The following is a 12,597-nucleotide window of genomic DNA, read 5'->3' as shown; positions in this document are numbered from 1 at the left end:
CCAATTTAAGCATCTTGCCATGTTATGTAGCAGGAGAAAGTTCAGAAACGTTCGCACAAGTCCAAAGACACACACACAACCCAGCCGCAGAGCGTCCTCGAATTCAGGCTGGGAGCTTTCCAATCGCTCAGCTCCTCGGGAAATGCAGTTCCCAGAAAGTGAGGCCGGACAGGGATGAGATGAGGGCTGGAGAAAGCACTTCAACTCCCAGAGTGCAGCAAAAAAAATGTCAACAAAGTGTCTGAACCAATTGCAGGAGGCGAAGGGGGCGGGTTTGCTGCCAGACGAAGTTTTTCGGGAGTGTGAGAGTTTAGAATTACTGCAGTAAAAAAAAATCCCCATAACTCAACTGCCAACACAGTAATGTAGGGCAAATAGGGAAAGCGAAGGAGCCAGACCCCCAGCATCACTAAATGCCATGAAACCTCCCCTCGGCTTATTCTCTTCAGTCACCCCAGGCGATGGGACTTATTTTCAGAGCAGCAATAATCTCGGGTTTGCGTTTTTCCCCGCAAAAAAGACAGCACTGAAAGTGCCAAATGTTACCTGGACCAGCCGTAGCTATGTCTAAATCCAGACCCATAACAAATACCTTTGGATATCTCTCTGTTCGATAAAGTGTATTGGGACTGGAGGAGCGATCGAGGAACTATTGCCAGGAGGAGAAAACTTGTGGCGTTTTTTTTCTTTTTTTTAGAAAAGAATTATTATTACGAAATAAAAAATAACGTAATAATTTAGTAGGGAAAGGGGGGGAGGGGGTGGAGGGAGGAAAAGATCTCCCTCTGTTTTTTAAACTGGAAGCCTCTCCAACATTAACCGAGCTAGCAGTGGACCTGTCCAGGGTGCTGAAAACATCACGTTATTATTACCTTATCCCAGGACGCTGAAAGAATCGAGATCTTGGAGGGGAAAGAGGGAAGAGAGAGAGCTAGCGACAACAACAACAACAAAAATAAACCCCAAGACTATTGGAGATTCTTAACGACACCTGCATCAAAAGCACTTTCTAACAAACATCTAGGCTTCGAAGATGTGCAGCCTAGCCGCTTTCCGCCTCTACCTGTGGGAAACAATTGTATTTTTCAGGTAAGACGTTTGTGTGTGTTATTTAACAGAATAACTGGCGGTTTGGAAAGGGGCGCGTTTAATTAAAAGCCTAATGAATTGCTGGCAGGATGGTGCATGATTGCATTTTTTTTTATTTGGTGTGTATGTGTGTGTCATAAAATGTACAGGCTGGGGATTATTGCCCGTTCGCCGTTTGAGGAGGGCACCCCCGTTCCCAAAGAGATTATATCTGTCTTGCCAAATCACCATGGAGGGACGGGACGCGCGGGGGTAATCTCATTTTCGGCTGGATGACCGTGCACAGCCCGAGCTACAATTGAAATTTGTGCTGCATTGGATTAGACCGCAGTGGATGTGGAGCTGGCCCAGGCTAGCTGGGCAATAGCGCCAACTCCCGGCGGCTCGTCTCCAGTGTGCCGGAGAACGGTCAAACCCCCATCATCATCTTCTGAAAAAGAGAAAGACTTTCGTGCCCTCGTTTGCTGCAACTGGTCCCACTGTTTGGGCTAGAATAGAAAATGTTCCATGTCTTATACAGTAACGCACACTCAAGCAATGTCCAGTGAATGTGTTTGTGTGTGAAGTGGGGGGGGGGCGATATTTTAATGTGTATATCCACTGATGCAATGGATTTGATGTCTGGGCTGAGTGCATCTTGTCAAATGAAAGTTTTAGTGCTTCTTGCACCCGTTGGTACCACCGTGAATTCACTCAGTTTAATACACCATTAAGTTATATAATTAAAATAGTCCCGAATTCCTGGATCGCTCGCTTCTGCTCCTTGTGAGTGTGTGTGTGTGTGTGTGTGCGGGGGTGAGGACCCATTTTCACCCCTTGGGTCATATTGATTTAAACGTGTAAAATAGCGCATCGGCGCTGCCGCTGCTGCTGCTGCAATGTTAAGGTGTTGGGCAGTATTAGCATCGGACAGGTAGCGCTCCTCTGGTCCTCAGGACTGGAGGTGGCGAGATCATTGAGACTGGTTTGCATTCTTTGCACATTTTGGCGCTAATGTTGATGTGGAAATGGCACACATTGCTGGCGTCTGCACAAAGCCGGCTAATTGAAATCTATGCTCCAATCATCCTTCTATAGCGCTTCTCATTTGGAATGGAGAATTGTGAGCAGACATTGATCACTTGGACAATAAAAGTTGCGCTTCAGGAATACAAATTATTATTATTTAAAACGAGCATTCTGCACCTCTCTTGCGTGACGTCCACTCCGCTAATATCTCCCCCCCAAAAAAATGACTTCTCATTTTGGTGCAGATGATAATTCGCGGGAGACACATTTTTCCCTAGCACTTGATGGGGGGATGGAGGCGTTAGCGAATGCAGAAAGGTTAGATTGGAAACTTGACCCATTACCACCCCGTGTTACTGTACAATTACTGTGCCCACCCCAGTGACTGACAATATGGGCGGGAGGGGGTCACCAATATTTCTCTAGCTCAGCAAAGTAGCGAACCAGGAACTGTGGAGTGGACTGAGGCGTCGCTAAACACGGTTGTGAGAATGCGGGGAGGGTGGCAATTATTTAAGAGCTATCTGATGTCCTACCCATTTAGGAGAGAGTTTTTTTTTAATTTGCTAAGGTGTTAAATCATGTGCGGGAGGGTTGTACAGAAACATAATAAACAGCAAAGCGGATCATTAGAATTATATATTTCGATTAAGCTCGTAACTTAAAAACAAGCGCATGACGGTCAACTTTACACCTTTCATTTATCAGCAGCATTCATTTAATATCAATTCGTATTCAGTGAGACGTGTTGCAGTGTGACCAGTAAGAGGATTGAGCAGGGTAACGAGCATTCCAGATTTCTAATTGACCTTACCATTTTCTTCTATGTGTTTCCCCCTCTACCCCTCCTTCTCCCCTCCTCTCTGCAGCTTGGCAACGTCCAAAGAGGTACACGCGGCCAGAGCTGCCGCCAAACCCCCCTCACCATCCGACTTTCTGGACAAGCTGATGGGCAGGACATCCGGATATGATGCCAGGATCAGGCCGAATTTCAAAGGTATTCTTTCCAAAACACTCCACACACACACACACACAGACACACACACAGAGGGAGAGAAAAAAAATGTTTGCGGCAATGCGGCCGACATAAATCACGAGTTGTACACACCGAGGCTAAACTCTGTACAGTAGCCAGTGTCAGACCTCTGCTGCTGAAAGTCAACACATTTGAAAATATCCAGTGAGCAAGATTCAGTGAGTCCTGCACAATCAAAGGAGGCTTTCCTTTCATGCTCTTTTTATTTTTGGGGGGTAAGAAATGAGCTTGTAGTTGACAACTACAATATAACCGAAACAATAATCTACATATCAATAGTGAGTTATGGCCGGTATCATTCGCTGGCAATTACACTGCCACTTGTGTCCAAAATGAAGGGTTTTTTTGGAGGGGGTTGCACCTTATACTAAAGGAACCTCAAGAAGCTATCCTTCCTACTCACTGTATACTTCTGGTTAATATAAAGCTTGCAGCATGATTTTAACTGACTAATTTAAAAAAAAACAGTTTTAGGCCAATAAAATCAATTGAAACTACTTTGTGCTGTTACTTTGTCATTGTGATATCTTGTTAAAATGTTTTTCACTGGTATTGTACACACAGTTTCTTTCTAAATTACCATCTTTAACTTATTGACTATACATGCATCCCAAACTAAAGTATAAGATCCAGAACTTTGAAAATAGAATCCCTCCACTGTAGAAGGAGGCCATTCGGCCCATCAAGTCTGAATGACCACAATCCCACCCAGGCCCTATTCCCATAACCCCACATATTTACCCTGCTAATGCCCCTGACACTAGGGTCAATTTAGCACAACCAATTAACCTAACCCACATGTGGGAGGAAACCAGAACACCCGGAGGAAACCCACGCAGACACAGGGAGAAGGTCCAGACTCCGCACAGACAGTGACCCAAGGCCAGATCCCTGGCACTGTGAGACAGCAATGCTAACCATTGTGCCAGCGTGCTGCCCAAGTACATCCAAGTCTAGCAAATTCTAACCCTTTCTACAATCCTCTGGTGATCCTTTACATATCAACTGTTCAGTTGAGTTTAGCCGTTAGTGAGTATTGACGAGGGCACATAGTTCACATCTACATCAGTATTATGCTCAGGAGAAAAGATTATTACTGCTCCATTCTTAAACTTTGTACACCAATTAAGGCAACTGGGAACATTTTCCGATTTCCTGGTGTAAAATATTGCTAAATTAGTGATGAAGCTCCTTTAATTTGCTGAGTAATATAACTGACTCTCATCTCACCACAACAGACCCCCCCCCCCGCCACCCTGCCCAGCTCCATAATAGTATGGTATTTCTGTATTTCAGATGTACCATTCTTATAGCTGATCTGAGTGACAGCATCAATTTAATGTTAATATATGTGCATTTTTTTGCTTTGGGTTATTGTTGGATTTATGTTCAGTCATGCCATCAAAGTTGCTTTGATTTTGACTAAGGAAGGAAATAAAGAATGTGTCATGCCTCAGCATAAGCAACAACAAATCAGGTGACATTCAGGTTTATCACTCCAATGAATGTTTTAACGCTGCCTCCTGTTAAGATCATTATAGGTATGGAACTCAGTTCTTGCGTATACAGGCCTTGAAGAAATAAATAATGAAATGTATTAGTAAAGAAATGCAGTGGATGCTGTCTATAAAAATAATATAACAAAGCTTATCATAGGAGGCTTACTGGTAACAATTATGTGATTGATATCAAATATAGCAGAAAAGGCAGATTTTGGCAGGTAAGGCAAAGGAGAACCCAAAGAGCTTCCACAAACACATAAAGGACAAAAAAGTAACAAGGGAGAGAGTTGGGCCTCTTAAGGATCAACGAGGTCATCTATGTACGGATCCACAAGACATAGGTGAGATCCTAAATGAATATTTCTCATTGGTATTCATTGTTGAGAAAAGCCTGGATGTTAGGAAACTTGGGGAAATAAATAGTGATGTCGGAGTTGAGGAGGAACTTCTTCACTCAAAGGGTGGTGAATCTCTGGAATTCTCTGCCCGTTGAAGTGGTGGAGGCTACCTCGCTAAATATATTTAAGTCACGGGTAGATAGGTTTTTGACAGACAATTGAATTAAGGGTTATGGGGAGAAAGCGGGAAAGTGGAACTGATCCACTTCAGATCAGCCATGATCTTATCAAATGGTGGAGCAGGCTCGAAGGGCTAGATGGCCTACTCCTGCTCCTATTTCTTAGGTTCTTATGTCTTGAGGAGTGTATGTATTACAGAGAAGGAGGTGCTGGAAGTCTTAAAGTGCACCAAGGTAGATAAATCCCCGGGACCTGATGAAGTGTATCCCAGAGATTGTGGGAGGCGAGGGAGGAAATTGTGGGGCCCTTAGCTGAGATATTTGAATCATCATGGGTGAGGTGCCTGAAGAATGGAAAGTGGCAAAATGTTGTGCCTTTGTGTAAAAAGGGCTGCAGGGAAAAGCCTGGGAACTACAGGCCAGTGAGCCTCACATCTGTGGTGGATAAATTGTTGGAAGGTATTTTGAGAGACAGGATCTACAGACATTTAGAGACACAAGGACTGATTAGGGATAGTCAGCTTTGTGAGTGGAAAATCATGTCTCACAAATTGGATTGAGTTTTTTGAAGAGGTAACCAAGAAGGTAGATGAGGACAATGTAGTTGATGTTGTCTACATGGACTTTAGCAAGGCCTTTGACAAGGTACCACATGGTAGGTTGTTGCATAAGGTTAAATCTCACGGGATCCAGGGTGAGGTATCGAAATGGATACAAAATTGGCTTCTTCACAGAAGCCAGAGGGTGGTTGTAGGGAGTTGTTTTTCAAAATGGAGGCTTATGACCAGCCATCTGCCTCAGAGATCAGTGCTGGGTCCACTGTTATTTGTCAATTATATTAATGATTGGATAAGAATATAGGAGGCATGATTAGTAAGTTTGCAGATGACACTAAGATTGCTGGCGTAGTGGACAGTGAAGAAAGTTATCTCCAATTGCAATGGGATCTTAAATCAATTCAGCCAGTGGGCTGATGAATGGCAGATGGAGTTTAATTTAGACTAATGTGAGGTGATGCATTTTGGTAGATTGAACCAGGGCAGGACTTACTCAGTTAATGGTAGGGTGTTGGGGAGAGTTACAAAACAAAGAAATCTAGGGGTACATGTTCATAGCTCTTTGAGGGTGGAGTTACAGGTGGACAGAGTGGTGAAGAAGGCATTCGGCATGCTTGGTTTCACCGGTCAGAATGTTGAATACAGGAGTTGGAATGTCTTGTTGAAGTTGTACAAGACATTGGTAAGGCCACACTTGGAATAGTGTGTGCAATTCTGATCACATTATAGAAAGGATATTTTTAAACTAAAAAGACTGCAGAAAAGATTTACTAGGATGCTATGGGGTCTTGATGGATTGAGTTATAAGGAGAGGCTGGATAGACTGGGACTTTTTTCTCTGGAGCATAGGAAGCTGAGGGGTGACCTTATAGAGGTCTATAAAATAATGAAGGGCACAGATCAGTTAGATAGTCAATATCTTTGCCCAAAGGGAGAAGGATCTAAAACTAGAGGGCATAGGTTTAAGGTGAGAGGGGAGAGATACAAAAGTGTCCAGAAGGGCAATTTTTTCACACAGAAGGTGGTGAATGTCTGGAACAAGCTGCCAGAGGTAGTAATAGAGGCGGGTACAACTTTGTTTTTTAAAAAGTATTTAGATGGGTGTAGAGGGATATGGGCCAAAAGCAGGCAATTGGGATTAGTTTAGGGGTTTTAAAACAGAAAGGGTGGCATGGACAAGTTAGGCCGAAGGGCCTGTTTCCATGATGTTGTTAGCGCGAGTGGGCGAAACGACCACTACGGACTCAGGGTGAAGTTCAATAACGGCACAGCTTTATTTTCTTTTACATCGACGGAGGAGCACAGTCAGGACATACAATCAGACTGTCCCGAAAGCGCTCTGCCCGTCCCTCACAGCAGGCTATAGTTATACCTGAACTTCGGTGCAGTATGCGATTCAAATGCTAATTCTTTATTTACAGTATTCGAACTTAGCCATCCCGTCTCAGTGTTTTCAAGTGTTGAGGAAATTGTTTTAGGTGTGTGTTAATTGTTTTGTCTGATTGGTTATTTAATAGTCTAGAATCTCCGGGGTTTGAACCATAGGTGTGTCATTGATCTCAAAAGAGGTTTTGAGGGGCCAGGAATGTTTCCTTAACTATGCTAATTTTAGACGTCTCCATTGGGTTGTTTGACTGTTTTAAAAGTGCTGATTTTGATGGGGTGGAGATTCAGTTCCTGTAGGTGCCATCCTGTCCAGCTTCCCTTATGTGCTGGCCCTCATTTGCATTCTAAAAGCATGCCCTTGCCTACTGATCGGTGTCTGTTACTTTGTGATTTTTAGTGGAGAGGCTCTGAGTGTAACTTTAGTCTGCTTCCATTTTGTGTGCCCAATTTCATAAAATTTGTTGTCCGATAACACTGTAAACCTCTATGACTCTATAGCAGCATAAAATAGGAAAAATAGAAAAATATATGGTTTCTCCTGGGGAGCGGGAGCGTGGTGGGGATATGGGGTCAGTTTTCAGACCATAGTTTATGTATTATATAAATGTTTTAGCCTTGAGTATTGGAGGCAGAGTATCAATGTGTCTACTTGTGTGCATGCGCAGACTTGGGGGCAAATGTTTAAATGACCGTGGAGGTGGGACTGTAACTCACCAGCCACTAGCGGGAAATTGCAGGCCTGTATGCTGCTGTCCTTCCTCTGCATCAACATTATTCCAAGAATACCCAGCCTCAGGTGATGGTAACCCATTAAGCCAGTTAAAGGGCCTGTTAAAGGCAGTCTTCACATGCCCAATCAGTTTACAGGCTCTGCACTGACTTGAGATACAACCAAGAGATGGAGACCACCACCCAGTGGCAGACTGGGGTGGGGGAGCCTAGGGAATAGGCCATTTCATAGCTGTGGCCATTGGCTGTCCTGCGAAAGGCTTGAGCCTCCATGATGATGGCTTGGCAGCTGTAGCCTTATTTAATGTTAAAAAGTGTTTAAATTATTTTTAGAGGGCGCCCTTCTCCCTCCTACCTGTATTGGCAGTGGCAATCTCTGGCAGTGGGGCTGCTGATCTGGGAGTGCTCAAAAGCCTCCTCTTGGCCCTCCAATCTTGGGTGCCTGCCTACCCATCAGCCTGAATTATATGGCAAACGTACATTTTGGATACAAATGGGTTTGCTCTTCAAAAACCACATTGGGCATTAACACGACGCAGGATTGTACCTGGAAATTCATCCAGCCTCAGGTTCCCAATCCCAGGGTGAAATTTCAGGTTTCAATTTGAGGTTCAAGTTAACAACTTCCATGTTAGTGAATAAAACTATTAAAAAGGATATAGGATATATCATCAGTTAGGCTGTATCTAGAGTATTGTGCCTTGTTTGGGTTGTCCTATTTTAGAAGGGCATGGAGCGGGTGCAGGTGTATTTTTAATAAAATGACATTGGAAATTAGATGGAAGCTGTTTCAATAATTTTCAAAAGGGAATTGGGTAAAAACATGTAAGGGAAAACATCATAGAGCTCTGGGGAAAGAGCACATGCATGAAACTAAGGATAACACTTTCAGATAGACAGTGGGCTAAATGGTCTCCTTTTATGCAATGTCATTCTATAGTTCTATCAATCAAATGGGTTCATGAATGAAGGAGACCTGCTGCCCTACCTTATTTGGCCTCCGTTTTGCATGGTTGAATCTTGGTGTCCTCGGAATTGGCCTAGAAACCAATTAAAACTAAGGACTTACACAATTCTCTTACGGTATCTAGGGATGGGCATTAAAAGGGAACTTTCCAGTGAAAATTATAGAAACATCAAAAGAATGAAGAGACATTTGAAAGGATTCTTTATACTGAGGGTTGCTGGAATATAGCATGTTGGAGCATAATAGAAGTAGCAACTAGAATAACTTTTAAAAGGGAAATAGATAAATATTTTCAAAAAAGTTAATATGGGGAAAGGGAAAGAAGATAATATGAAATGTATCGAGCCAATGGAGACACAATGGGATAAGTAGCTTCCTTTTTATTATAGAATTGTTACAGAGAGGTGGCACAGTGGCACAGGGGCAGCATGGTGACACAGTGATTAGCACTACCGCCTCACAGCACTAGAGGCCAGGGTTCAATCCCCGGCTTGGGTGACTGTCTGTGTGGAGTTTGCACATTCTCCCCATGGCTGCAGTGTTTCCTCTGGTTGCTCCCACAGTCCAAAGATGTGTGGGTTAGGTGGATTGGCCATGCTAAATTGCCTCTTTGTGTCAGGGGGACTAGCTCAGGTAAATGTATGGGATTATGGTCATAGGATCTGAGTGGGATTGTGGTCGGTGCTGACTAGATAAGCTGAATGGTCTCATTCTTCACTGTAGGGATTCTATGATTTTATGAGAATTCTAGATTCGAGTTACTTATTCTGAAAAGCTCAATGAAATGCTAAAAAGAAAAATTGATTTTTTTTAAATTCATTCATTGGAGGATATGGGTATCCCTAGCTAGGCCAGAATTTAATCACCCAACCTTAATTGCCCTTGAGGAGGTGGTGGTAAGCCGCCTTCTTGAACTGTCGCTATTCATTTGGTGTCGTATGCCCACAGTGCTATTAGGAAGGGATTTCCAGGATTTTGACCCAGTAACAATGAACAAATGGTGATATAGTTTGAATACACAATGGTGTAGGACTTGAAAAAGAACTTACAGATGGTGATGTTCCCATGCCCCTGCTGTCCTTGTCATTCTATATAATATAGTTCATGGATTTAGAAGGTGCTGTCGAAGGGGAGTTGCTGCAGTGCACCTTAGTAGATGGTATATTCTGCCAGCGCTGTGTTTTGGTGGCGGAGGGGGGTGAATTTTGAAGGTGGTCATTGGGCCGTCAATCAAGCGGGCTGCTTTGTCCTGGATGGTGTTGAGCTTCTTGAGTGTTATGAAGCAATAGGCAAGTGAAGAGTATTCCATCACGTCTGGGACCCAATATATAAGTAACTCTTGAATAAAAGCTAAAATGGTATTTAAACAATTAACAATAGTGACTATGACACTAATAGTGGCCGAAATGTCAAGTGTGGAAGATGTCTGTGCTGAATTGCTCTATGACTCCAAGTCTGCTGGCATTTGCACATGACGTTTTTGGCAGAGGTGGCAGAAGTGTGATCAACAGTGGGAACCCTGGTTGATTTTTTTTCTCCCCCTTTGAAGCTTGGGGCACTGTATCCAATTATAATATTCCTTGTAGTATCCTGAGTGAAAACAATTAACTCAGAACAAGACTTTCCTGGTTTTTAAACAAAATAAAAAATTTATGTCGGTCAAAAACAAAACATTTTCCTTTTCTCCTTCAGGAAAGTAAGTAATTCTTGTTCACAAATGTTGCATGAAGTGTAACCTGTAGTGCATTGGAAGGATTGACTGCAGCCATGGTTCTTGACTTGAAGCTTGTGATTGTAGCTATACCGTGGTTGGTGCTCAAGCAGAAGCAAATAAAATGTTGCTAATGGAAGCAGCGAAAACATTTATGAAAAACCGGAGTGATTGAGTATGCGCAAGGCGAAACAGGAAAAAAAATCATCTTCAAACAAATCTCTAATTGGATCCCATCCCAGTGCGTTGCAAAAATCATGAAAATATTAAATAATACAGGATTTTTATGATGATTATTGATCGCAATAAATTTTTGTCTTGTTTTAGGCATCCAAATTTGTAACAAACTTGCAAATTGTATTAATAAAATCATCTCAAGCTATTTAATAATATCCCTGCTCAGGCTACTGTCTGTGTGGAGTTTGCACATTTCTCACCGCGTCTGTCTGGGTTTCCTCCGGGTGCTCAGGTTTCCACCCACAGTCGAAAGATATGCAGGTTAGGTGGATTGGCCATGCTAAATTGACCTTTAGTGTGAGGAGGGCTCGCTAGGGTAAATGCAGAGGGTTATGGGGATAGGGTCTGGGTGGGATTGTGGTCGGTGCAGCCTCAATGGGCCGAATGGCCTCCTTCTGCCCTGTATGATTCTATGAATAACTTTTTGAATTTTTTTTCTATGTTAGATAGAACACATTTTTTCTGAAAGCATTTTAACAATTTGTGATTATCATTCTTTTTGTGCATGTCATAACTAATGATCGTGCTGCCAAATTTGCACTGAAATGCCACGATTCGAATAAGGCAAATGGGATTTTGTGTAGTTTACGTAGCACTAGTTATGTATATCCTGGTGTCATTAGTGAAATGTGAAGTAAGCTGGATCCAAACCACACAGAAATAACATAGCTGAAACTTTGATTAATAGTCCAATCTGTTTGCCGTCGTTTGGCACAGGAATGTTTTGTTAAAAAAAGTTTCCATAAATTGCCTTTTGAAAACTGCAACATCACCTTGGCTGGCTTGGACAGTACCCACATTTTAAACTTTAAGGAAATTCTGGATCAAAATCAAAGCAGATTTATTGATTAGCAAAATATAGTGATATAGAAATGAGATTTTAAAAAGCAGCGATAGCATTCATTGCAGTGAATGTATTCCACTGTAGAAACTGTTGTGAACAAAATGCATTATCTTAATTGGACTTCCCTCATCTGTGCAAGGTGCAAAGAATTTATCAGCAAATTGTGGCTATTTCAGATGCTTAAAAATCCTGGTGAGATGGAATATTACATTCATTGAAACAAGACAAAAATACTGAAGATTCAAAAGATATAGCCTAACTTGCCAGGCATTTACAGTGCTGGAGTTAACCTTTAGAATTTTGGCATTGGATTTAAAGATTTTTTGTAATATTTTTAGTTTATGCAATCTGACTTTCAATTTCAAAGAATTGTAGAAGTTGTGAAAACCTTAAAGTTTAGATTAGAGCAGAATTTCACTTTGAGGCAATTGCTGAACTTCAAGTTCTCTGGTGCAATGAATTTCTCCATTCTCTTACACATGTTCTTTTCATACTTCTACCCTTGCCTATTACTACTGCCCAATGTCTGTCTTTACCCTTCATGGTTATCCTTGTTATCCCTGAACCTGTCCTACTTTGTCCTTCTTCACTGTTCTGAATTACCAAATGTCCTCAAACAATTTGCATATATTTGTCTCCCTCATATATGCATCATATTTATACCCCCTCTATCATGAATAACATCATCAGAAAATGCTGGAAAGTCTCAGCGTTCTGGCAGCATTTCTGGAAAGAGAATAGAGCTAATGTTTCATGTCTGGATAACCTTTTGTCAGAGCTAAAGACAATAAAAGGATGTGACTTATTCACTTAGGATGTGGGGTGTGAGGGCAGGGTAGTAACTGACAAAGGTCTCACAAACAAACTGATAAAGGGAATGAATGTGGTACTCATGGCTAAGAAGGGTGCTGATAGTAACCATTCTGATCACACATTCTGAGCTCTTAACTGTTGTTATTGCCACCCTTCTTAACTATGAACACCACCATTTACATCCCCTTTGCCCTTTTGTCT

The 12,597-nt window shown here is 42.3% G+C and overlaps 1 protein-coding gene across 3 annotated transcripts in view; it reads left to right on the top strand.

The window, feature by feature from the left end:
• Positions 1-357: 357 nt before the first annotated feature.
• Positions 358-12,597, top strand: part of glra1 (glycine receptor, alpha 1) — a 144,974-nt gene continuing 132,734 nt past the window's right edge. For 2 of the 3 annotated variants that reach the window (XM_080201340.1, XM_080201339.1), the window contains exons 1-2: positions 358-1,089; positions 2,967-3,094. In XM_080201340.1, the coding sequence (XP_080057466.1) occupies positions 1,034-1,089; positions 2,967-3,094 (184 nt within the window). In that variant the 5' untranslated portion in view covers positions 358-1,033. Of the gene's footprint in view, positions 1,090-2,966; positions 3,095-12,597 lie in introns of those variants that run through there. The other variant, XM_080201341.1, reaches the window with a different exon arrangement.

This window comes from Carcharhinus amblyrhynchos, chromosome 13, assembly GCF_965287045.1.
Source record: "Carcharhinus amblyrhynchos chromosome 13, sCarAmb.v2.hapA, whole genome shotgun sequence".
NCBI lineage: Eukaryota > Metazoa > Chordata > Chondrichthyes > Carcharhiniformes > Carcharhinidae > Carcharhinus > Carcharhinus amblyrhynchos.
This window is presented reverse-complemented; position numbering and strand designations above follow the sequence as displayed.